We start from the raw sequence: 26,261 nt of genomic DNA on the forward strand, positions 1-26,261 counted from the left end.
TAGGCACTCAAATAGGTTATAAAAATCAATCAAAAAGGCCATGTTTTCTATCTAGCCTTTGCAACTGAACTGAGGTAGAATTTTTGCTTCAATGACATGAACATTGCAATTTCTTTCAACTGTTGAAAAAACAAAAAATCGCTTAAGCATCCTGCTGTGCTCAACTTACCCCCTGTGCAGTATAATAGGCTGCCACATTGTGCACTCAGTTCAACAAGCAATGGACTGTCTTTGATTACAGCCAATGGAAATTATTCAGTTGGTGTTGTTAATTACTATGGCCAAGATTTGTTCCATTTAACTTTCTTTTCTTAAAACAGTTATTTTGTTTTTTGAGAAGGAGAGACTGTGTGTGTGTGTGTATGTGCACGTGCGCACGTGTGCATGAGACAGAGAAAGAGAGAGATTGATTTTCCATCTGCTGGTTCACTGTCCAAATAGCCCCAACAGCCAGGACTGGGCCAGGCAGAAGCCAGGAGCCAGGATCTTCTTCCGGGTCTCCCATATGGGTGCAGGGGCCCAAGCATTTGTGTCATCCTCCTCTGATTTCCCAGGCACATTAGCCAGGAGCTGGATCAAAAGTAGAGCAGCTCGGACTCAAACTGGTGACCATATGGGATGCTGGTGTCGCAGGTAGTGGTTTTACCTACTACACCACTATGCCAGCCCCTTAACCTTATTTTTAACACTAAAGAATCATTTCATATTGTTGCAAAATGGTGCTCTCTTTTGCTTACTTATCATTGCAAAACATATTGATCCTCCAGGAATAATCATTTGTGACCAGTTTATGTTAAATTTTTAGCTTTCCACAAAACTAAAAAGGAATTTGTTTCCTAATATTGTGCCCAACAAAGGCCTACTAGTATCTTTTTTTAAGATTTATATTATTTATTTGAAATGTAGATCTATGTACACACACACACACACGGAGAGATCTTCCACCCTCTAGTTGACTCCCCAAATGGCCAGAACATTCAGGGCTGGGCCAGGCTGAAGCCAGAAGCCAGAAGCTTCATCCAGATCTCCCATGTTGTTTCAGGGGCCTAAGTGCTTGGGCCATTGTCTGCTGCTTTCCCAGAAGCATTAGCAGGGAGTGCATCAGAAGTGAAGCAGCCAGGACTCCTAGATGAGCCCCTAACGGATGCCAGCATTGCAGGCAACAGCTTAGCTCAACTTGCCGTTACAACACCGGCCCCAAGGCCAAATGTCTTCAAGTGCATTGGCCATGTGAAAATTCTTAGCAACATTAGGGATTGAGTAGTAGTGTGTATACGTGTGTGTTATCAACTACTCCAGGAACTTCACCAAGTATGTTGCCATCTTCTTCTGATTTTCTCAACCATGTTTACAGCATGCTAGAAAAATATACATATCCATTTAGATTTGCTTTGCAAAGTGAGACACATGATTCATACTGCATTCCTCCATTGAAATACTTTATGCCAAGATAACTTACACTTAGTAACATAACTGCCTTTCATAGTAGCATCATACATTTTAAAAAATTTTTAATTGTTTTGTTTATTTGAGAGGCAAAGTGACAGAGACAGAAAACCCCCATCTACTGGTTACTTCCCCAATGCCTGCAACAGCCAGGACTGGGCCAGGCTGCAACTGGGAGCTGGGAACTCAGTCTGGGTCTCCCACTTGTATGGCAGGAACTCAAGTACTTGAGCCATCACCTGCTTCCTCCCGCTGTCCACAGTAGTGGCAAACCTGGAACTGGGACTCGAACCCAGCTGCTCTGGTATGGGAGGCAGGCATCCCAAGTGGTATTTAGCCAGTAGGCCAAATACCTAACCCCAGGTATTATCAGATGGCGGAATAGGGAGGGAGTGCATTGATAGTCCGGGAAAAGATAGTTTAATAAAAGTGGAGATACTGTAGTCTCAGGGAAGAGTTAGGGAAAAAACTGCAGAGGAAACCCTTCTGGGACTAGTGGGACACGGTGGACCTACGTGGAGGGCACGGGTGCCCACGGCTTGGACCCCCAGCCGCTGAGTCTATACACCAGTGCTGGAAAGGGAGGTGAGGCGAAACCACAGTAGCCCGAGACACTGGCAGAAAAGCTGCAGGAAGAGCCTAGAGGGAACGAGGCTTGAAGCCCCATGGAGGAAAGTTCACCAGCCTAACTAGAGGAGAAAAAAAAAAACATAAGAGAGACCGGTGCAGACATGGTTCTCTCTCTCCACTCACCTTACAAAGGTGGGGAAAATAATACAGCAGGTGCCATTTTGGACATACATAACAGCTGTGCCAGCTCAGGGCTATGCCCGGCAATCAGCCAAGCAGAAAAACCTGACTCTGGTGGGGAGAAATAACAGGAGGTTAAGACCTAGTGAGTGTGTGGAGTTTATGAACTGGGACTGTGGGGGAAAAAAAAAACTGAGGGTGTGTGGTAGAACTCATGGTGTGGCTGAGATGTGAGTAGTCTCTGTGAGAGACACCACAGACTCAGTAACTTTGGCAACCCGATGGGAGACATTACAGGGGAATCTGAGTTTACACTGAGGACTACACAGATCCTTTGTGTGGTCCTTGGAACAGAGCAGACGAATATTATACCCACTGGGGCTAGCACTCAGGTGCTGATTGCCATCAAGGAGGAGATCTCAGCTGAGCGGAATTACTTCCCTTCTGAATAAAAGAGAGAGAAAAGATTCACCACACCAAACCTGAGTGTGTCACCTTTGGCCCACCCTTAACCCTGAAGAACTGAACAGAGCTCTCTGGCCACACCTACCACAAGCCTCTAGAGATTCATCAAAAGCAGACAGTCCACTTAATCTAGAGTCATAGTATAATGAGAAAAGCCACCACAGCAAGAAAAAAAAAAAAAAAGAAGAAACCAAAGAATATCTCCACAATGCCAAACAACAAACAGAGAAACCGAGGAAACAAGAACAAGGAAGACATTATGACGCCCCTAAATGAACATGACACTCCAATACAAGACTATGAAGATGATGACATAGAAGAAATACAAGATATGGATTTCAAAAAATTTATGATAAGAACATTTAGAAGTTCTCAAAAACAAATTCATGAACTACAGAAATCCATACTGGACAGGACAGAAAATCTCTCTTGTGAAAATGAAATCTGAAGGAGGAATCAAAATGAAATGAGGAACTTAGTACAACATGAAATTGTGATATTGAAGAGAAATCAAAATGAAATGAAGAATTCAGTAGAACAAATGACAAACGCATTTGAGAGCCTTAAAAACAGAATCAGTGAGATAGAAGAGAGAATATCAGACTTAGAAGGCAGAGCACAGGAAAGTACACAGTCAAACCAAAGAAAAGAAGAGGAAATTAGAAATCTAAAAAATATGTTGGGAATCTACAAGATACTATTAAAAAACCAAACATTCAGGTTCTAGGAGGTCCTGAAGGCATGGAGAGGGAGAAAGGATTAGAAGGCCTTTTCAGTGAGATACTAGCAGAAAACTTCCCAGGTTTGGAGAAGGACAGAGACATCCAAGTACAGGAAGTACATAGAGCCCCCAATAAACATGACCAAAAGATATCCTCACCACAACATGTTGTAATCAAACTCACCACAGTGAAACATAAAAGATTCTAAAATGTACAAGAGAGAAACGTCAGATTACTCTGAGGATCTCCAATTAGACTCACAGACTTCTCATCAGAAACCCTACAGGCTAGGAGGGAATGGCAAGATACAGCCCAAGGCCGGTGCCGCAGCTCAATAGGCTAATCCTCCACCTTGTGGCACTGGCACACCGAGTTATAGTCCCAGTCGGGGTGCCGGATTCTGCCCCGGTTGCCCCTCTTCCAGGCCAGCTCTCTGCTGTGGCCAGGGAGTGCAGTGGAGGATGGCCCAAATGCTTGGGCCCTGCACCCCATGGGAGACCAGGAGAAGCACCTGGCTCCTGGCTTCGGATCAGCGCGGTGCACTGGCCGCAGCGTGCCGGCTGCAGCAGCCATTGGCGGGTGACCGATGGCAAAAGGAAGACCTTTCTCTCTGTCTCTCTCTCTCTCTCACTGTCCACTCTGCCTGTAAAAAAAAAAAAAAAAAAAAAAAGATATAGCCCAAGTACTAAGAGAAAAAAACTGCCATCCCAGAATATTATATCCTGCAAAGCTCTCATTTGTGAATGAAGGTGAAATAAAGACCTTTCACAGCGAACAGAAATTGAAAGAATTTGTCACCACTCATCCAGCCCTGCAAAATATGCTTAAAAATGTGTTACACGCAGAAACACAGAAACACAGTAATCAATACAAAAGAAGGTAAAGGAAGAAAACCTCTCAGTAAAAGATTACAGGAAATTCAAAGTATGCATTAGAAATGTCTTTGGGAAAATGGCAAGGCAAAGTCACTACTTATCAATAGTCACATTGAATGTAAATGGCCTCAACTCTCCAGTTAAAAGATACAGACTATGGCCGGCGCTGTGGCTCACTAGGCTAATCCTCTGCCTGCGGTGCCGGCACACAGGGTTCTGGTCCTAGTCGGAGCGCCGGATTCTGTCCCGGTTACTCTTCCAGTCCAGCTCTCTGCTGTGGCCCAGGAAGGCAGTGGAGAATGGCCCAGGTCCTTGGGCCCTGCACCCGCGTGGGAGACCAGGGGAGGCACCTGGCTCCTGGCTTTGGATCAGCTCAGTGCACTGGCCGCAGCGCACCAGCCACGGCGGCCATTGGGGGGTGAACCAATGGAAAAGGAAGACCTTTCTCTCTGTCTCTCTGTCTCACTGTCCACTCTGCCTGTCAAAAGAAAAAAAAAAAAAAGACACAGACTGGCTGAATGGATTAAAAAACAAAACCCATCTATTTACTGCTTACAAGAAACACATCTTTCAAACAAAGGTACATGTAGACTGAAAGTTAAAGGTTGGAAAAAGATATTCCATGCCAACAGAAACCAAAAAAGAGCTGGCATTGCCATCTTAGTATCAGACAAAATAATCTTTAACACAAAAACTGATAAGAAAGACAAAGTGCGGCACTATATAACGAATAAAGGATCAATTCAACAGGAAGATGTAACTATTATAAATGTATATGCACCTAATTAGAGGGCACTAGGCTATTTAAAAGATATGTTAAGGGGACATAAATGGAGACTTAGACTCCAATACAATAGTATTAGGGGACTTCAGTACTCCACTTTGAGAAGTTGACAGATCAACCAGACAGAAGATCAACAAGGAAACAGCAGATTTAATTGACACTATAGCCCAAATGGATCTGACAGATATCTACAGAACTTTTCATCCTACACTTAAAGAATTTACATTCTTCTTAGCAGTACATGGAACCTACTCTAGGATTAACCACATACTAGGCCATAAAGCAAGTCTCAGCAAATTCAAAAGAATTGCAGTCATACCATGCAGCTTCTCAGACCACAGTGGAATAAAGTTGAAAATTAGCAACTCAAGAATGCCTAGAGCATGTGCAAACACATGGAGACTAAACAACAAGCTCCTGAATGAACACTGGGTCATAGAAGAAATCAAAAGAGAAAGAAAAAACTTTCTGGAAATAAATGAAGATAACAACACTACATATCAGAACTTATGGGAATCAGCAAAACAGTGTTAAGACGAAAGTATATAGCAATAGGTGCCTACACCAAAAAATTGGAAAGGCACCAAATAAATGAGCTATCAATGCATCTCAAGGATCTAGAAAAACTACAGTAAACCAAGCCCAAAACTAGTAGGAGAAGAAAAATAATTAAAATTAGAGAAGAAATCAACAGAATTGAATTCAAATAACATTACAAACGATCAGCCAAACGAAGAGCTTGTTTTTTGAAAAAATAAACAAAATTGACACACCATTGGCCCAACTAAACAAAAAAAGGAGAGAGAAGACCCAAATCAGTAAAATCAGAGATGAAAAAGGGAATGTAACAACAGACACCACAGAAATAAAAAGAGTCAGCAGAAATTACTACAAAGAGTTCTATGCCTGCAAACTGGGAAATCTATCAGAAATGGATAGATCCCCAGACACATACAATCTACCTAAATTGAACCATGAAGACAGAAAACCTAAACAGACCCATAACCAAGTCAGAAATTGAAGCAGTAATAAAGGCCCTCCCAACAAAGAAAAGTCCAGGACCGGATGATTCATTGCTGAATTCTACCAGACATTTAAAGAAGAAGTAACTACAATTCTTCTCAAACTATTCAGAACAATCGAAAAAGAGGGAATCCTCCCAAATTCTTTCTATGAAGCCAGCATCACCTTAATTCCTAAGCCGGAAAAAGATGGAGCATTGAAAGAGAATTATAGACCAATATCCCTGATGAACATAGACGCAAAAATCCTCAATAAAATTCTGACCAATAGAATGCAACAACACATCAGAAAGATCATCCACCCAGACCAAGTGGGATTTATCCCTGGTATGCAGGAATGGTTCAGTGTTCGCGAATCAATCAATGTGATACACCACATTAACAGACTGCAGAAGAAAAACCATATGATTATCCCAATAGATGCAGAGAAAGCATTTGATAAAATACAACACCCTTTCATGATGAAACCTCCAAGCAAATTGGGTATAGAAGAAACATTCCTCAACACAATCAAAGCAATTTATGAAAAACCACAGCCAACATCCTATTGAATGGGGAAAAGTTGGAAGCATTTCCACTGAGATCTGGTACCAGAGAGGGATGCCTGCTCTCACCACTGCTCTTCAGTATAGTTATATTGAATGCCAGTGCCGCAGGCAGAGGATTAACCCTTGTGCCACAGCACCAGCCTTATTTGGGCTATCTGTTGCTGCTTTCCCAGACGCACTAGCAGGGAGCTGAGTAGGAAATGGAGCAGCCAGGATTTCGACCACTGCCATTATGGGAAGCTGGTATCACAGGCAGCAGCTGAAGCTGCTGAGCCCCAGTGCTAGTCCCTCAAGAAGCCTTTAAAAAAATCATTAAAGAGTTTATATTTTCCTAAGGTGTTTTGTGAAAATAAATAAGTCCAAAAAATCTGTGCTATTGTCACCATTAAGAATTAAAATTATTTCTATGAAATTGAACTGTTTGATTCACTTATATGCATTTGTGGAGTACAACCATGTGTTAGGCACTCTCTCAGCACAAGGGGTATGATGATAAATAATTCTGCATTCTTGCTCTCACTGTGCTTACTCTGTGATGGGAGTAGATTTGTAATTAGCATAATTCCTTATGCTAACTCATAGGGAGATAATTACTGAATATGCAGAGTGTGCTGGATACTATTACTTGAAATGGGGGTAGAGTGGTGAATGAGGTAAATATATCAATTAGTGATATACCTTATGTTCTGGGAATTTCCTTGGGTTGACCTTAAAACTTTAAATGTCGGGGGCCAGCGCTGTGGCACAGTGGGTTAACACCCTGGCATGAAGCATCAGCATCCCATATGGGCACCTGTTCAAGACCCGATTGCTCTACTTCTGATCCAGCTCTCTGCTGTGGCCTGGGAGAGCAGTGGAAGATGGCCCAAGTCCTTATGCCCTGCACCCACGTGGGAGACCCAGAAGAAGCTCCTGGCTCCTGGCTTCGGATCGGCTCAGCTCCAGCCATTGTGGCCAGTTGGGGAGTGAACCAGAGGATGGAGAACCTCTCTCTCTTTCTGCCTCTTCTCTCTCTCTGTAACTCTGACTTTCAAATAAATAAATAAATCTTTAAAAAAATAAAATTTGAATGTCCTTGCAAAATGAGGCATTTGGGTGACAGTCCATATCATGGCCTTCCTTCTTTAGTCTTACTTGTCTTCACTTTCTGTATCTACACACACATTTGTGAGTTTATTGTCTCTGTTGTGTACTTGTGCATATGATTTTATGATACTTTAGCACTATATATCTTGTCAGATTTCCCAAGTTTTATTCTTTGCATTCAGTTGCACTTCACATATTTTTACTTTTTAGATAAGTTATAAAGTTAAAGAATATAACTCTTAAAAAATACATTAAGAAATATAATGATTAGGGACAAGCATTTGCTATAGTGATAAAGATGCTGCTTGAGATGCCTGCACACCATATCAGTGTGCATATGTTCCATGCCTGATTCCAGCTTCCTGCTGGGAGACAGTGGGTGATTGCTCCAGTAGATGGGTCCCTCCCACCCATGTAGGAGACCTAGACTGAATTTCTGGTTCCCAGCTTCGGCTTTGCCTGGCCAAAGCTCAGCCTTGGCAGACATCTGTGGATTAAACGAGGAGGTGGAAGATCTCTGTCATTGTCTCTCTCTCTCTCTCAAATTAAAAAAGAAAATTAGTAAGAACTGCAGTGATTATTGCAATTAAACTGTTTCTTTTCTTCCCCCACCCTCTTTTGTGGTGGTAGGTCATTCCTAATGTGCAGAACAAGGTCTCCAAAGCCACCAAAAGCCAGGACCAAGACATACAAGAACAAAAAGAAAAGGTTAGTGGTATTATGAACCTCTTGATATTTTTGAGAACATTTTTGAGTTCTTCGTACTTACTTGAACTGTAATTAATAGAAGTAATTTTTTAAACATGTCAGTTTACAAGTACTATATTTATAATATATTTCCTTCCTACAAACACAAGTGGTCTACCCTTGGATGAAAACCAAAAACCTGCTGATGCGAAGGTACAAAAATGCTGTCAAGGACAGCCAGCTACTTGACAACTCTCTCTTTCCGGTTCTTCTAGGCTGGAGGTTGTTTGTCTCCTCAAGGACTTGAGGATCACACTCAGGAGTCTCTGTCGTGTCAGTCTTGCTGTTCTCTCAGCCAAGAAGTTCAGTCCCTACATTGGTCTTCTGTAAGAATCCTTTCTGTCCTTCAAGGACCAGGCCAAAGGTCATATCTACTGAAAAACTTTTCTTACTGCCATTCACAGTTGTGTTTTCCCACCCCTGTTCTCGAAGAATTCATTGATCTGAACTGCATTTTAGAACGTAGTGTCAAAGTAGGGATGAATTTTCGTTTTCCCCTATGAAGATCACTACTTTTCCCACCATTTTAAACTAGGCCCTCCATGATTCAGTGATTTGCAGTGCAGGTCTGTCGTCTCTCGCGTTGTGAATGGGGGTCTGTTTCTGAGCTTTCTCTTTGTTCTGTTTGGTAGCTTGGTCTATTCAGCACAAATGCTGCACTACCTAAATTATTAAAGCCTCGCCATAAAGCTTCCTTTCTGGCACAGCACTTTCTTTCACATATTTTTTTTTCCTTTATACATATCTTAACTGTTTGTGTCCTTTTTCTTTTTCACATGAATTTAGAATCAACTTATCAAATTCCCCAAAAATATCTCAGGAATTTTCTTTGGAATCATGCCAAATGTGTAGATTAATTTTAAAAGAGGTTACATCTTTATGATGTTGAGACCTCATAATCATTAACATGACATAGCTTTCTATTTATTAAATGTTTGCTTTATTTTTTCCAACTTGCATAATTTTCTTCAGAAAAATATTCTTTTGATTTATTCAGCTATGCTTAACTTGTCTTGTTACTATCAAATATCTACTTAAATTTCATTTTCTGTTCGTTCCAAGAATGTAGACATAAAACCAACTTTATATTATTTAATTATTTGTTATCTCAAAACATTATTTTCTTATCTTTTAATAATATAAAATAATCTAGGATGGAACACTGGAAAAAGCAAAATGCTAAAATTTAAAAATTAAAATTTCTTATGAATCTACCACTAAGAATAAGCCTCTTAAATATTCCATGTGGTGCTTTCTGGTGTCCTTGTGCATTTGCTCCTTAAACTGGTTTTTATAAGGAAAGAATGTAAGTCTCAATCTCTAATACTATATCCGTATTTTTTTTATTTTGGTGTTTCCTATGTAGAAAATAATCACTTTGGAGAAGGGCAGTTTTCTTTGTACCTTTCCAGTCTGATCTTCTCTGCCTTTATTGTATCTCCTAGGGCTTCCAGTACTGTTACTTTAATAGAAATAGTGATAGTTAACATTCTGGTCATTTTTCCTGATATTTAAGTAAATGCTTTCAATATTTCACTGTTGATAAAATGTGTGCTTTAGGTATTGATGGATAATCCTGAAGGTTAAGGAAGTATTCTCTTTCACTTCTGTTTTTCTAAGAATTTTACCATGACTGGCATTGTCACTGAATTTTATCAAATGTATCTGCATTCACTGGGATATTATAAGGGAATGTGTATATAATTTTTTCATATTTGAATTCTTTAATGTGGTAAATCACATTAATTTCAGAATGTTGAACCTACCTTCAATTCTTGGAGTAAAATTCAGTTGGTCGGCCGGCGCCATGGCTCAACAGGCTAATCCTCCGCCTTGCGGCGCCGGCACACCGGGTTCTAGTCCCGGTCGGGGCACCGATCCTGTCCCGGTTGCCCCTCTTCCAGGCCAGCTCTCTGCTGTGGCCAGGGAGTGCAGTGGAGGATGGCCCAAGTGTTTGGGCTCTGCACCCCATGGGAGACCAGGAGAAGCACCTGGCTCCTGCCATCGGAACAGCGCGGTGCGCCGGCCGCAGCGCGCTACCGCGGCGGCCATTGGAGGGTGAACCAACGGCAAAGGAAGACCTTTCTCTCTGTCTCTCTCTCTCTCACTGTCCACTCTGCCTGTCAAAAAAAAAAAAAAAAAAAAAAATTCAGTTGGTCATGTGTTTTTTGTTTGGTTGGTATTCGTTTCTTGGCCGTTGCTGGTACTGTTTCTTCTAGGGTTTATGCACAATAGAATATCTGAGACTGGATAATTTATAAAGAAGCTGGGTGTACTTGGCTCTTGATTTTGGAGGCTGGGCAGTCTAAGAGCATGGCCCTGGCATCAGCCCAGCATCTGGCGAGGCCCTTGCTGTTGCATCACAGCATTCTGGAGGCATCAGCTGGCGGACAAGCAACCTGCCAGACAGAGCTCACGTTTATGTCAAAACCCACTAACCCATGAATGGAGGAACTCATTCATGAGGGTAGAGTCCTCCAAAAGGCTCCACCGCTCAAGGTGGCCTCACTGGGGAGCAGCTTTCCAAGAAATGATATCTTGGGGAATATGTTCAGATCATCACAGTGATCATGAGTGAGCTTGGTCTAGGATTTTATATATCTATACTGTCCTGTCTGGCTGTGGTTATAGTAAATTAATAACATGTATAGTATGAATATTTCTGCTTTTCAGTTCTCTGAGAGTTTATGTGAAATGATAATTACAAATTTCTTCAAAATTTGATCAGATAGGCTTGGGAAGCCATTGCATGCCTGTGTTTTCCATGTGGAAAAATTTAAAATACTGATCTAATTCTGTAACATTTAACGAACCATTCAGATTTTCTGTGTCTTCTGCGCAACTTGATTTGGCTATTGACTCTTTTCTGGAAATGTTGATATCACCTACATGTTTTATCATTGTTGGCATAAAGTTGTTCCTTTATTCTATTAATTTTCATCATTCATCTTTGCTCCATCTATAGTTGTTCTTTTTCGTTCCCAATATACTTAATTTGCTTTATGTTTCTTTTGCTTTATCTTGAAAGTAATTTTTTTATTTAATTCTTCGCTTTGAAGAATTAACTTTAAAAAAAAAGATTTATTTATGAAAGGCAGAGATACAGAGAGGCAGAAGCAGAGGCAAAGAGAGAGAGAGAGGGAGAGAGAGAGGGAGGGAGAGGGAGGGAGGGAGGGAGGGAGGTCTTCCATCCGCTGATTCACTCCCCAGATGACTGCAATGGCCGAAGCTGTGCCATCCGAAGCCAGGAGCCAGGAGCTTCTTCTAGTTCTCGACATGGGTGCAGGGGTCCTAGGACTTGGGCCATCTCCTGCTGCTTTCCCAAGCCATAGCAGAGAGCTGGATCAGAAGTGGAGCAGCCAAAACTTGAACCAGCGCCCATATGGGATGCCAGTACTGCAGGCGGTGGCCTTACCTACTATGCCACAGTGCCGGTCCTTGAAGAATTAACTTTTCATCTATTAGTCTTCCTTGTTTTTCCTCTTGTCTGCTTTTTTTGTTTTTAACATTATGTTGTATCTTTGAGTTTATTTTCTTTATTCCTCCTAATGCTCTTTAGTTAGTTGCAAAGTTTATGAAATTTCAGCCTTCTTTGTTTTCTAAAATATTAATATAAGACTGTGGATTTTCTTCTGTATCCTGACATTTTAAGTTGAATTTCCATTGTTCAGTTTTTTAGCTTTTTTAGTTTTTTGTTCAGTTGTTAAGGTTTTTTTAGCTTTCAGCATGATTTCTCTTTTCTCTAAGGCTTATTTAGAAATGTATTTTAAATCTCCATGTTAATATTTTTTAAAGCTTTTTTTTGTTTAATTGAACAGCAGAATTAGAGAGGGTGAGACAGAGAAAGAAAGAGATCTTCCATCTACTGGTTCTCTCCAAATGGCTGCAATAGCTGGGCTGTGTCAGACTGAATCCAGGAACCCAGAGCTTCTTCCAAGTCTCCCACGTGGGTGCAGGGTCCCAAGCACGTGGGTCACTTGCTGCTTTCTTAGGGACATTAGCAGGGAGCTGGATTGGCAGTGGAGAAGCCAGGTCTCAAACTGGTACCCATACAGGATGCCGGGATCACAGAAGGTGGTTTAACCTGCCATGCCAAAATGCTGGCCCCTGTTACTATTTTAAAAATATATTTTTGTTATTATTTTCTCACTTCTTTCAGTTATAATCAGAGAAACTTATTTGAATAATATTAATTCTGTGACATTGATTGAGATTTTTCTGTGGCTTAGTGCATAGTTATTATTAAGTATTCTATTTGTTATTAAAAAGAATAGCTACTATCTAGTACTGAGTACAGGTTTCATACAGATTTGTTAGGACAAACTAATTAATTAGGTCAGGAATTCTGTATATTTGCTGATTTTTTTTCCTGTTAGTATAGCCTAAAATCTCCCATTTAAAAAAAAAAAAAACAACTGTATTTGAGAGAGACACCGAAAGAGTTCTTATCTGCTGGTACCTCTCCAAATACCTACAACAATCAGGGCTGGGCTGGGCTACAGCTGAGATACAGGAATTCCATCCAGGCCTTCCATATGTGTGGAAACACTTCAGTTATCACAACTGCGTCCCATGTGGAATCAAGAGCCGGAGCTGGATATGGAACCCAGGCAATCCAGTATAGGCTCTGGGTGTCTTAAACTGGCGTCTTAACCACTAGGCCAAATGCCTTCCCCAGATCTCCCATTTTTGGTAGTAAAATGAGTCTGTTTTTCATGTAGGTTTTTCTCCCATGTTTTGATATTTATTAGGTATGTACAAGTTTAACATTTTTATGTTTTTCTAAAAAAAAATTGACCCTCTTATTAACAGATGGCAGTATTTAGTAATGTCTGAATGTCTGTTTTGTCTAACATCCCTGAATCTATGCCAGCTTTCTTTTTGTAACTGTCTAGTATTTTGGTTTGGGATTTTTTTTTTTTTTTTTCAGTCAGAGTTAGAGAGAGAGAGAGTCTTCCTTCTGTTGGTTTACCCCCCAAATGGCAGCTACAGCATGCGTACTGCACAGATCCAAAGCCAGGAGCCAGGTGCTTCCTCCTGGTCTCCCATGCGGGTGCAGGGGCCCAAGCACTTGGGCCATCCTCCAATGCCCTCCCGGGCCACAGCAGAGAGCTGGATTGGAAGACGAGCAACCGGGACTAGAACCCGGTGTGCCGACGCCGCAAGGCGGAGGATTAGCCTGTTAAGCCACGGCGCCGGCCAAGATTTATTTATTTATTTGAAGGTCAGAGTTACACAGAAAGAGAAAGAGAGGGAGAGAGAGAGGTCTTCCATCCACTGGTTCACTCCCTAGATGACCACAATGGCCAAAGCTATGCCAATCTGAAGCCAGGAGTTTCTTCCAGGTCTCCCACGTGGGTACAGGGGCCCAAGGACTTGGGCCATCTTCTACTGCTTTTCCAGGCCATAGCAGAGAGCTGGATCGGAAGAGGATCAGCCGGGACTCTAACCAGCACCCATATGGGATGCTGGCACTGTAGGCGGCTGCTTTATCTGCTACACCACAGTGCCAGCCTATATCTATTGCTAATAAACACAGAATGTTGTGGTTGCTGCTTGCAGAAGTATTAGTTAGTGGTAAACTGCTGGTAATTACTTGCCGTATTGTTTCTCAACTTTTAAGAGATGCTGGTTTTATTTTCAGGGATGGGAATTTGGGAAGATACTATCTTTAGCCCATCTTCCCATCTTGCTTAACCTCAAGGGGGCACTTGGGACTCATTAAATCCCTAGCTCTCACTGGAGAAAAATGAGTAGACCTTGTATGATAATAGTTAAATAGAGGCCTGTAAAATACAATCTGTAGTGACAGAAGACAGATCAATAGTTCCTTGGGAATAGGATGCCAGGAGAAGAGATGGGAAAGAGAGATCAAAAAGAGGCATGAAGAAACTTTAGGGGTTATAGTTGTGTTCGATGTCTGTGCCGATACATTCATACTGTACACTTTAAAACGTATGCAGTTATTTATATGACAGTTTTATCCCAACATATCACTAAAAGATGTTAAAGACAAAAAAATCCCCTGCCTTCCTGGACCATGCAGCCTAGTTGTGAGCAAGACAACCAAGATGGGATTTCAGCAGCTACCACATTAGAGCAATCTGTAGAAAAGTTACGTAGGCCCACAACATGGAACACCTGGAAGGACTGGTATATGAACTCCAAGAGAGCAGGGACCTCGTGTTTCTCATTATTACTTCATCCCATGGCCCACGACGTTGCCTGTCACCATACATGTTTGTTGAATGAGAAAAAAAATCCTAAAAGCAAAGCAAATCAAAATCTCTGGTTTTAGGTCACCAAGGATTGACGGATGCCTTTGTGGCAAGGGCCATGTTTAGTCCTCTGCTAGACAGACCTCCTAACCTGGGATTTATAGTTGTTTCTAGCCTAAGTCTCATGTTCCAAAACATTTTTAAAAATTTAATCTGTCATGTGTCTGTGGCTAAGAGGGATTTCTCAGAATATTTAGTTTAGCACATTGCTGGAACTTTGTTGTTGATTCATATGTTGATTCAAAGACCTGAATCTTTATCTGGTGTTTGTAGGAAACCTATAGTGAGCCAGTTGCTGTACAACAATGTGGGGATAGAACATCAAAAGGAAGCAGACAAGGTATTAGCCTGTGGGAACACAGATAGTAAACACCACAAAGATGAATAAACTGGCTACTCATTTCATCTCTTCTAGGAACACAGATAATTCCATCATTTTGGGAAAATTCCACACAAGGTATCAGGCAGGGAAAAGATAAATGGATAATTGTGAACAACTTTGGCCTACTCTGTTGAACCAAGTTAAATTTCAGTACATAGCAAGGATATTTTCATTCAGTGAAAATCCAATAGGAACCCAGCAATGCCAAAAGTCAATGTGTGTCTATTCATCCGAGTTCTTTGTTGCAGAGAAAAACAAGGGGCCTCTCAGCAGTGCAGTGGAAGAACCTGCGTCAGAACCTGCATCTCCTTTACAGGATGGCATTTTAATGTTTTAGGCTGTTCTTTATGCTATTACTTTTCTCAGAAATTAATGTTAAGTGCCAAACAGTATCCTACACTCTATAATGAAAGAACACCCTCACCCTCAGAGCCGCAAGGATGAGAGCAACAGGTAGTGAAATGAACAAAAGTGTAATTAGCCTGATAGTATAAATGTGCCTTGAGTTCACAGCCTTTCCAAAGCCAGATGATAACTGACCTCTTAAAAATTATTACCATTCTTCTTTCTTTAATACAAAAGCAATGTTCTGTAGAATTCCAAGCAGTCAAAAAGGGGGCAATAAAAATAACATGAAACTCACTTCTAACAGAGGTCTATAATCTCATAGCTAGATTCACATCGCCATCAGCGAAGTATACAGTAAGTAGAAAAAAAAACCTCCCTTTCAGACCAAAGGGAAAGAAAGTTTTAAAGTGAGAATATAATTTTCCTCATGGGCATTGTCTACCTTAGAAAAACTACTACAGAACATGCCTGTGACTATAGACTTGTAGTTCAGGCCACCAAAGATTAGAGATGGGACACGGGCACTCCCTTGACTTGCATCCTCTGGTCTGCTTTAACACAAACCAGGAGGAAAAGAAAGCTAGGCATCAGAAGCAATGGGTGGCAGGCCTATTAATGGCTGATCTGTACAGTGATCTGCCCTCAAGGAGACCCAACAGGCCAGTCCACTGCAGTGGCTTTCAATGTGGTAAGCCTGGGCTTCAGCAGAAGTCAGCTTGTGAAGAGCCCTGGCAGCTCTGCCAAGAGTTGGATCACTGGAAATGGACCTGCCCTGGAATCGAAGGATGCCCAGGTCAGAGCCACAGATCTTATTGGCTCCAAGCTGAAAAGCCCTTCACTCAGCCCAATTTCCAAAGTGACCACTGCAGTTGAGGGGACAGCCAAGTAGGGTCAGCAACATTGCAGGCAGAACTGTAAATTTCTTGTTAGAGATGCCCCCTGCCTTTACCTGGCCAGCTCTCCTCCCAGGCCAGCCAAGTAATGAAAGTCAACAGAGTGCCTTCCCCTAGGAGGTTCACACCTCCCTTAGGATATACCCCATGTGAAGAGATAGATAGGTCTGGGCCTCTTAACTTACAAGGCCTAAAGCCCACCAGATTATTATCAAGCCCCTTCTATCAGGTTCTATTTGCCTCTCAATCAGAAAAATTACTTGTAGCTTAGACAGCACCTTTCTTAGCTCCTCTAATAATGACTCTGTCCTTTGTTCTAGACCCTGTCTAGTGCACTTGGGCCTCATTCCTTTGTAATCATAACCTCTACTCTACCACCAATGGCTCTACTCCCAACCTGTGTGTACTGATGGTCCTCTTCCCCACTTAATGCTGTATAATTGTTCAAACCTGGTAAATGCCACTCTTAGGATCATTGGTTACTATCCTCAACCTGTCTTTTATGATCTTGTCTAAATATGATCAGAGTCAGGGAACTTGGAAGGCTTCCATAGCCTTGGCAACTCATGACGACAGCCTAGGGTGGTTACTGGCGCCATAAACTAGAGTGTCAATTTGTTGGGTCAACAACAGGAGCCACTGTGCGCTTGCTCCTGATGTGGGATCTCTGTCCTTAATGTACTGCACATTTTGATTTAATGCTATAACTAGTACTCAAACAATATGTTTCACTTTGTGTTTCTATGTGGATGCAAACTGTTGAAGTATTTATACTAAATTGATCTTCTGTATATAAATAGAATTGAAAATGAATCTTGATGTGAATGGAAAGGGAGAGGGAGCGGGAGAGGGGATGGTTGCGGGTGGGAGAGAAATTATGGGAAGGGGAAGCCATTGTAATCCATAAGCTGTATACTGGAAATTTATATTCATTAAATAAAAGTTAAAAAAAAAAAAAGAAATAGAAATTTTGGCTTGAGATCACTCAGATTGAAAAAAAAAAAAAAAAAAAAGAGGGACAAGTATTATGCAGCAGTGGGTTAAGCCTCTGTTTGCAATGCCTGCGATCCCATATCCAAGTGCTGGTTCCAAGTCCCAGCTGCCAAGCGCTTGAGGCCGTGCTACACATGGAAGACCGGGATGGAGTTCAGGCTCCTGAGTTCATCCTGGCCCAGCCTTGGCTCTTGTGGCCATTTGGGGAGTGAGCCAGCAGATGGACACACTCTCTGTTTCTCTCCCTCCTTCCCTCCCTCCTTGTTTATTCCCTCCTCCCCTCTCTGAGCCCTGTCACTTTGCCTTTCAAGTAAATAAAATTAAAAAATAAAAAACTAACTTAAAAAAATTAATTAGCAGATTTTGCCCCAGGCAGCATTTCCTGACTGGTCTTGTGTAATATAAATTGTGAAAGGACAGGCGATGAAGGTGCAGAGAAATACTAACATTAACTGCATATCTAGGTTCCTCGCAGCTCTGGTATTTTCCTTCCAAATTTTCCTTCGTTGTTATTTTATGCGTTTTGTTCCTTCAGTGGGTTGTGGGCATCTTCACACTGGGAAAATTGTTACTAGAGAGACAGTAGAGGACTCTCTACTGTTACTTTCATTTTCTTTTCAAATATTATCTGGTAAAAAGATTGTCTTCCACTCAACAGTAATAGTCCCTAAAAATACAGTCTTGAAACTTATAAAAATGTATCTCTTCCAGATTTATACAAACACTCCTCAGTTGACAGTGGAGTTTTAATTCCAACATGCCCAGTGTAATCTAAAATTGTCTAAGTTGAAAATACATTTGAGTACACCCAACCACTGAAGCTTCCTAGCTTGCTGACACTGCCCACCTTATAGTGTCAGTTGTTTCTGCTTCCTGATCCTAGGGCTGGCTGGGCACTGCGCTCCCTGTTGCTGCTATCCAGCATCACCAGAGAGAGCATCATACCACACAACACTTGTAGGAGCCCCGTAATACCAAAACTCAAAGTATGGTTGCTGCTGAATGTGTATGACTTTCATACCATCAACAGTTGCAAAGCTATAAGTTAACCCATCTCAAGTCAGGGACCATCTGTGCTTAACATAATTAAGTGTTGTTATATGTAAATTATACTTCAATAAGATTTATGTTAAGATGTGCATCTATTCTAAATGAAAAAGCTGGATGTGCCAGACCCTCGGATTCAGAGGAAGCTTCTGACTGCATTTTATAAAGATCTAAATTCTCTCTCATGAATCTCCTGGTATCACTCAATTTGAATGCTCTGTGATTATTCTAAATAGCAGCAAGTAATGCAGCATTCCTCCAGCAATATTCCACCTAGTGCTATGCCTTAGAATTGGCTAAGGTTAACATGTAAATGTTTGTAACATTCATATATATATGTATTCAAACTCTATATATGTATATGTTCATAGCATATAGTAAGGTGGGTATCATACGGCATTGTGTGAATGTTTTCATAGTCTTTGTGTGTGTGTATGTATGTTTAGATTTATATATTTATTTGAAAGGCGGAGTTACAGAGAGGCAGAAGCAGAGACAGAGAAAGAGAGAGTGGTCTTCTATCTGCTGGTTCATTCAGATGGCCACAATGGTTAGAGCTGCACTGATCTGAAGCCAGGAGCAAGAAGCTTCTCGCAGGTCTCTCATGCAGGTGCAGGGGCCCAAGGACTTGAGCTATCCTTTACTGCTTTCCCAGGCTATAGCAGAGACCTAGATCAGAAGTGGAGCAGCCAGGACTTGAACTGCCACCCATATGCGATGCTGGCACTACAGGCAGTGTCTTTACCTGCTACGCCATAGCACTGGCCCCATGTATGTGTTTTTTTTTTTTTTTAAAGATTTATTTGTTTATTTGAAAGGCAGAGTTACAGAGAGAGCTTCCATCTGCTGGTTTGTTCCCTCAGTGGCTACAATGGCTGGGACTGGACCAGGCTGAAGCCAAGAGCTTCGAAATCCATTCCTGTCTCCCACGTAGGTGGCAGAAGCCCAAGTACTTAGATGATCTTCCACTGCTTCCCTGTATGCATTAGCAGAGAGCTGGATCTGAAGCAGAGTAGCTAGGACTCAAATCAGTGCCCATATGGAATGCTGGCATTGCAGGCTCAACCTGCTGTACCACAACATTTGCCATGATGTTTTTATAATGTTACATATTTTTTCGTTTTATATTCCACACCAATAAGATCATGGGTATTGGGGAGAAAATGCAACTGTTTCTAGATTTAAATTTTCTTTTTTTAAAATATCTATTTATTAGCCGGCGCTGTGGCTTAACAGGCTAATCCTCCGCCTTGCAGCGCCGGCACACCAGGTTCTAGTCCCAGTCAGGGCACCGATCCTGTCCCGGTTGCCCCTCTTCCAGACCAGCTCTCTGCTGTGGCCAGGGAGTGCAGTGGAGGATGGCCCAAGTTCCTGGGCCCTGCACCCCATGGGAGACAAGGAGAAGCACCTGGCTCCTGCCATCGGAATGGCACGGTGCGGCGGCCATTGGAGGGTGAACCAACGGCAAAAAGGAAGACCTTTCTCTCTGTCTCCCTCTACTGTCCACTCTGCCTGTCAAAAAAATATCTTTATTATTATTTTTTAAAGATTTATTTATTTGAAAGACTCACACAGAGAGAGGAGAGACAGAGAGAGAGGTCTTCCATCCACTGGTTCACTCCCCAGATGGCTGCAATGGCCGGAGCTGAGGTGATCCGAAGCCAGAAGCCAGGAGCTTCTTCTGGGTCTCCCACATGGGTGCAAGGGCCCAAGCACTTGGACCATCTTCTACTTTATTCCAGGCCATAGCAGAGAGCTGGATCGGAAGAGGAGCAGCTAGGACTAGAATCAGCACCCATATAGGATACTGGTGCTTCAGGCCAGGGATTTAACCCAATGCACCACAGCGCCGGCCCCTCTAGATTTAAATTTTCAAATCATTTTGGTAAGGTGAATCTGGTTGGTATTTATTTATTCATTTATCTTTTTAAAGGCAGAGCATCAAAGAAAGTGAAAGAGACAGATCCTTTATTGCTGGTTCACTTCTCAAATGTCCAAAACAGCCAGGGCTAGGACATGCTAAAGCCCAGAGCCAGAACTGCATCTGGGTCTCACATGTTGGTGGCAGGGAGCCAAGTACTTAGGCCATCACTTGCTGCCTCCCAATTACATTAGGAAGCTGGACTGGGAGCAGAGGTGGGACCCCAGCACTCTGACTTGGAGTATAGGTGTACCATGCAGCAGCTTAGCCCATTATGCCTCACTGCTCATCCTGGATGCTGGCATAAAAATACTCCTGAAGTCATTTCTATGAAAAGGCAATTTTTTTTATTAAAAAGTCTGGCTGACAACAAAAGTTTAGCTTTACGGTTTTCTGGGAATATTAGGTTTAAATAATGCTTAATAGTCTCTGTAGACCAGTTAAAAAGAGATCATTTAAGAGATTTATATTTGATTTATTAATGTACTTTGAAGGTAGAAAATATTTTATACTCAAAATGAACAAGGGTTGTAAGCTTCTGTCCTACATTATAGTCATGTCAAACATAGACCTAGAAATTTTAAAATTCAAAAAGCTGTCCATTCTAGTGAGGGCAAAGCATACTGTTGTTAAAAAATACAAACAAGTAAAAGAGTAGCACACATATTCTCTGGTGCCTTTCAGCCAATAGAGAATAGATCCTCATCATTCCAGTAACATCATGAACGCCAAAACATCAAACTCCATTTATTACTACTACTAATGGGGAATAACTTAGCCCAAGGACATATTGGAACCAAACTTAGGGACAGGGCTGTGGTGCAGCAGGTTAACGCCCTGGCCTAAGCGCTGGCATCCCATATGGGTGCCGGTTTGAGACCCGACTGCTCCACTTCCAATCCAGCTCTCTGTTGTGGCCTGGGAAAGCAGTAGAAGATGGCTCAAGTCCTTGGGCCCCTGAACTCACATGGGAGACCTGGAAGAAGTTCCTGCCTGCTGGCTTCAGATCGGCACAGCTCCGGCCGTTGCAGCCAGTTGGGGAGTGAACCAGTGGATGGAAGACCTCTCTCCCTCCCTCTCTCTTTCTCTCTCTCTTTCTCTCTCTGCCTCTCCTCTTTCTGTGTAACTCAGACTTTCAAATAAATAAAAATCTTTAAAAAAAAGAACCAAACTTGACCTACCAGAGACAAAAACAAAGAATTGGAGATGATAATAAATAGTGAACCATCAAAGAGGTAAGGTTGTGTTACTACTTGGAATATACTGTGAGAGCCAAGATCTCCTGTCAGTGCGCTTCCAACAGCAGATCTGAGGCCTCAGTCTAATTGGTTATGGAAGGTGAGTCTACTTAAATACCTCTGAATGTATCAAAGGATGTTTGAAGAAAAAGTAAAAACATGACTAACCAAATTATGCAAAACATGCAGATGCCTGGTATCTTTTTAGCTCATTAACAAGGGAATCAAAACGATGTAAACCTCAATTGGAAAGAATTGGAGAGGGTGAAGTATTTATAATTGTTGAAAGAAAAAATGCTTGGAGCCGGCACTGTGGTGCAGCAGGTTAAAGCCCTGGCCTGCAGCACCAGCATCCTATATGGGTGCCGGTTCTAGTCCCAGCTGCTCCTCTTCCGATCCAGCTCTCTGTTATGGCTTGGGATAGCAGTGGAAGATGGCCCAAGTCCTCGGGCCCCTGCACCCACGAGGGAGACCTGGAAGAAGCTCCTGGCTCCTGGCTTTGAATCGGTGCAGCTCTGGCCCTTGTGGCCATATGGGGAGTGAACCAGCAGATGGAAGACCTCTCTCTGTCTCTACTTCTCTCTGCAACTCTTTCAAATAAAAAAAAATCTTAAAAAAAAAAAGAATGAAAAAATGCTTAAGATTCAAATTTAGATTGAAAAAAAACTGGCTAATATCTTGCAGGGCAATAAAGCTATACCCTTTGGAGTTATCATTTGCATCACTACCAGACAAAGTTTATATCCAGTGCTATCAAATAAGAAGCATTTGTATAAATGCCATTTTTTAAAACTTCATATATGTATGAGGGACCTAAGCAACATGAGTGACAATCAGTTGTTTAGTCATTCAGCTGATAGTTTAAGGGATAGCTTTGTGCTGGGGACTGTGTCTGAGCTGAGAGTACCAGGATCTGTCCTGTTGTCAACTCTCAGTCAATCGCCTGGCCTAGTCATACAGTCATGGGTTCCAGGTTCTGACATTTGACCAAGTGAAGATTGAAAATATGTTTTTAAATTTGCATCTGTATCAAACATGTATGTACAGGCTTTTTTCTTTTCATTGTTCCCTAAACAATACTGTATAACTATTTACATACCATTTACATGATTTAAGATGTGATAGCTAATCTAGGTATGGGTTAAAGGATAAAGGAGGATGGATATTGGTTATATGCAAATACTGTGCTGCTTTAAATTCTAGACTTGAGCAGCCACCAGTTTGAGCATCTTCAGGGTTCCTGGAACCAATCACAGAGGGACACTGAGGGATAACAGATAACAGGATACACCCTGCTTCAGGCTGCTTTGCCACAGGGAGAGCCTGGCCCTGCCCTACTCTTCTGCTGTATGCAGCAGGAAGATTCCTTAGGTAACTGGCAACCTACAGGCAGAGTCAAGAGACCAGGACATGTTCATCCTGTAATGTTTTCAAGAGAATTGGTAGAAGCTAATTTAGAAAGTTGGTTTTGGAGCCGGCACCACGGCTCAATAGGCTAATCCTCCGCCTTGCGGCGCCGGCACACCGGGTTCTGGTCCCGGTTAGGGCACCGGATTCTATCCCAGTTGCCCCTCTTCCAGGCCAGCTCTCTGCTGTGGCCAGGGAGTACAGTGGAGGATGGCTCAAGTTCTTGGACCCTGCACCCCATGGGAGACCAGGAGAAGCACCTGGCTCCTGCCATCGGATCAGTGAGGTGCGCCGGCTGCAGCGCGCCTACTGTGGCGGCCATTGGAGGGTGAACCAACGGCAAAAAGGAAGACCTTTCTCTCTGTCTCTCTCTCTACTGTCCACTCTGCCTATAAAAAAAAAAAAAAAAGAAAGAAAAAGTTGGTTTTGGGGCTAGCACTGTGGTGCAGCGGGTTAAAGTCCTGGCCTGAAGTGCCGACATCCCATACAGGCGCTGGTTTTATTCCCAGCTGCTCCTCTTCCAATCCAGCTCTCTGCTATGGCCTGGGAAAGCAGTAAAAGATGGCCCAAGTGATTGGGCCCCTGCACCCATGTGGGAGACTCGGAAGAAGCTCCTGGCTCCTGGCTTCGGATCAGCTCAGCTCTGGCCATTGCAGCCATCTGGGGAGTGAACCCGTGGATGGAAGACCTCTCTGTCTGTCTCTACCTCGCTCTGTAACTCTGATTTTCAAATAAAAGAAATCTTAAAAAAAAAAAAAGTTGGTTGTACCATTTCCCTATAAATATTGAAAAATTCTATTAAAGGAAATTTGTAACTCCTAGTATTTTTTGTAAACTGGCTATCTTTTTTTTCTGAGTTTTATCTTTTTGGAGGAAAAGGTTTACTGAAAAGTCATTTGCCTTTTTTCCAGCCAGATTTCCTTTATTTCACTCACTTTTAGACTTGAAGAGCTCCCATGTCCGCATTGCTATATTCTCTTGTTGCTTCAGAAGTGTTTTGTATTTGACATCTTCTCTTCCTTCATCACTCTTGGGTTTTAGTAATTTGGGGGTTACTGCTTTGATTAGATATTATCTTACGTAGATTATGAGTGTCTGCCTTTTGACTGTGGAGGGATTTATTGCATGCCTACTTTCTGTAATGGACCAGTCATCGTCCACTTATTGAAGTGCATCCTGCCATTAGTGGTAGTGTCCTCTAAAGCGTAATTCAATGTACTTTATCGAAATCCTGTAGCAAAGCAAATCTTAATCCAGTTATTTTGGTATTTCTGGACTGCTTGGGTCTTTCGGCTCCTCTTCTTTTTAACGGCTTGAATCTGTAAAGTTTGGCATGTTTTATTTTTTCTGACATTCAAGAAATTGTCTCTATTCTGCAAAGGTAATCTGATCAGAGTTCTCTTTAATTGTCTATATGAACCAAATATTGATGTGCTAGATCATTTGATATATAAATTAAAAGCATACTTATGCAGAAAGAATTGCTCATTTTAAATATTTCTCTTTAAAACATTGAAATGTATGTTGATCATCTACTAATTAAAATTAATACCTTTGTAGTTGGAAAGCATTGGTATTTCTAGTGTTTTTTGGAGTAGAATCTAACTTCTATAATCAAAGAAAAAATTGTAGAATTAATACATTGAACAGGTTTTATTACTAACTTTATTTTAGAAATGCTTTTGATCTGAATTATTTAGTTAATAATAGCAAATTAAAGCACCATAATATAAAGTCAGTATACATAATTGGCTTTCTCCCTGGGAAAAGAAATGCATTTTTCTAGGCTGGTCAGGGCTCTTGAAGCTTTTGCCTTTGAATTTCTATTTTCTATATTGGCGTGTTTATAGGACAGCCACTTATATAATAACTTAAGCATATAAAAACAAGCTGTATTTGTTTTACATTCTTTGTGATATGACTGAAGTTGGATACACTCAAAATATTTCCAGATTATTTTTGCTGTTGGAAAATTATACAAAATAATTAATCCTTCTTTCAAATTGTGCGTTTTCAGAGACAAGGAACTGCTCCGCCTCCAATGAAACTGCCTCCTCCCTATAGCGCTCCATCTGAGGACAGCGAGGAGAGTGAAGGAGAACATGCATTTACTGACGGTGAGTCCCGTTCATTGTTCAGGGTGGATGCAGAATTTATTCAACTGTGCTTTAATGACTGTTGTACATCATTGACTCCAGGGCTATGGGTTATTTAAGATATGTACGAACGTCTGCTAAAAAAATTGTACCTCTGGAGCTTCTGTAGCTCCCTTTCCTAAACTGTTCTCTTTGACATTGTTAGAGGGAATACCAAATAAGCTGTGTTGTATTCCATTTACCTGTGTTTTCACCTAATTTTCCTATTTGGTTGTGATTACAAAAATGCTAACTCCTTGGAACTGGAGTTTGACTCATAGTGATAGGAGTTGGTTGTAGATGACAGCTCTTGATTAGCTACCTTTCTGAAAGTGATGCTGATGCTGCTGATGCGAAACTACAGAAGTCCTACCAAGTCACATTTTATCCTTTGGAATTCATTCCATGATTTCCATTGGTATTCGCTGAGTCAAATTACATTAATATATTTTAATAGAGATTTTGAAAATTTTGCCTTTGTTTAATTCCTGTACTGTATGTATAGTTAGACTTGGTTACTAATTTGTATGGAATTTCTTGTGAGAATGATGAAAATGTTCTAAAATTAGATAAAAATTAGATAGTGGTGATGATTGTACAATTAGTGACTATACAGAAACCACTGACATACTACATTGTAATTGAATGAATTTTATGGTATGTAAAATATTTAAGTACATACGTGTGTGTGTTTGTGTGTGAAAATTCTGGCTCCAATGCTTCCTAAAATGTGAGCTTGGGTACACCCACTTCTCTGAAAAGGAGGTAATAGTGGTACTGACTTCATAGGGTTGAGTAGGAATTGAAATAATGCAAAAAGGCCTAGTGGCTTAGTGAAGTGTTTGCTCTTTTAGTGATTACCAAGAGGATTGTGCTGCATGTGGTCAGGGAGCTCTGTTCAGTGCTCCAGGGTGAGGGGAGTGTCCAAGTTGACAACCAAGTTCAGCGTGGTAAATCTTTTTTTTTTTTTTTTTTTTTTTAATCTGAGGGGAGGTTTCTTCTGCTCTGTTGTTGCAGTCTCACTTTCACCTCCTCTCCTCAAAGGAGACCAATTCCTTGGTGCTAGCCCCAGTGGGTACATTTTTCATCCATGCTGCCACAAGAACCACACAAAGGATCTGTACAGTCCTCAGTGTGAACGTGGATCCCACAGCAATGACTCTCACCAAGGAAT

At 41.6% G+C, this 26,261-nt stretch overlaps 1 protein-coding gene across 9 annotated transcripts in view; it reads left to right on the top strand.

The window, feature by feature from the left end:
- Positions 1-26,261, top strand: part of PATJ (PATJ crumbs cell polarity complex component) — a 445,385-nt gene that overhangs the window by 204,419 nt on the left and 214,705 nt on the right. For all 9 annotated transcript variants that reach the window (XM_062191443.1, XM_062191441.1, XM_062191445.1 and 6 more), the window contains 2 exons: positions 8,329-8,406; positions 24,970-25,069. In XM_062191443.1, the coding sequence (XP_062047427.1) occupies positions 8,329-8,406; positions 24,970-25,069 (178 nt within the window). The remainder of the gene's footprint in view (positions 1-8,328; positions 8,407-24,969; positions 25,070-26,261) is intronic.

Source organism: Lepus europaeus, chromosome 5, assembly GCF_033115175.1.
Source record: "Lepus europaeus isolate LE1 chromosome 5, mLepTim1.pri, whole genome shotgun sequence".
Classification (NCBI taxonomy): domain Eukaryota; kingdom Metazoa; phylum Chordata; class Mammalia; order Lagomorpha; family Leporidae; genus Lepus; species Lepus europaeus.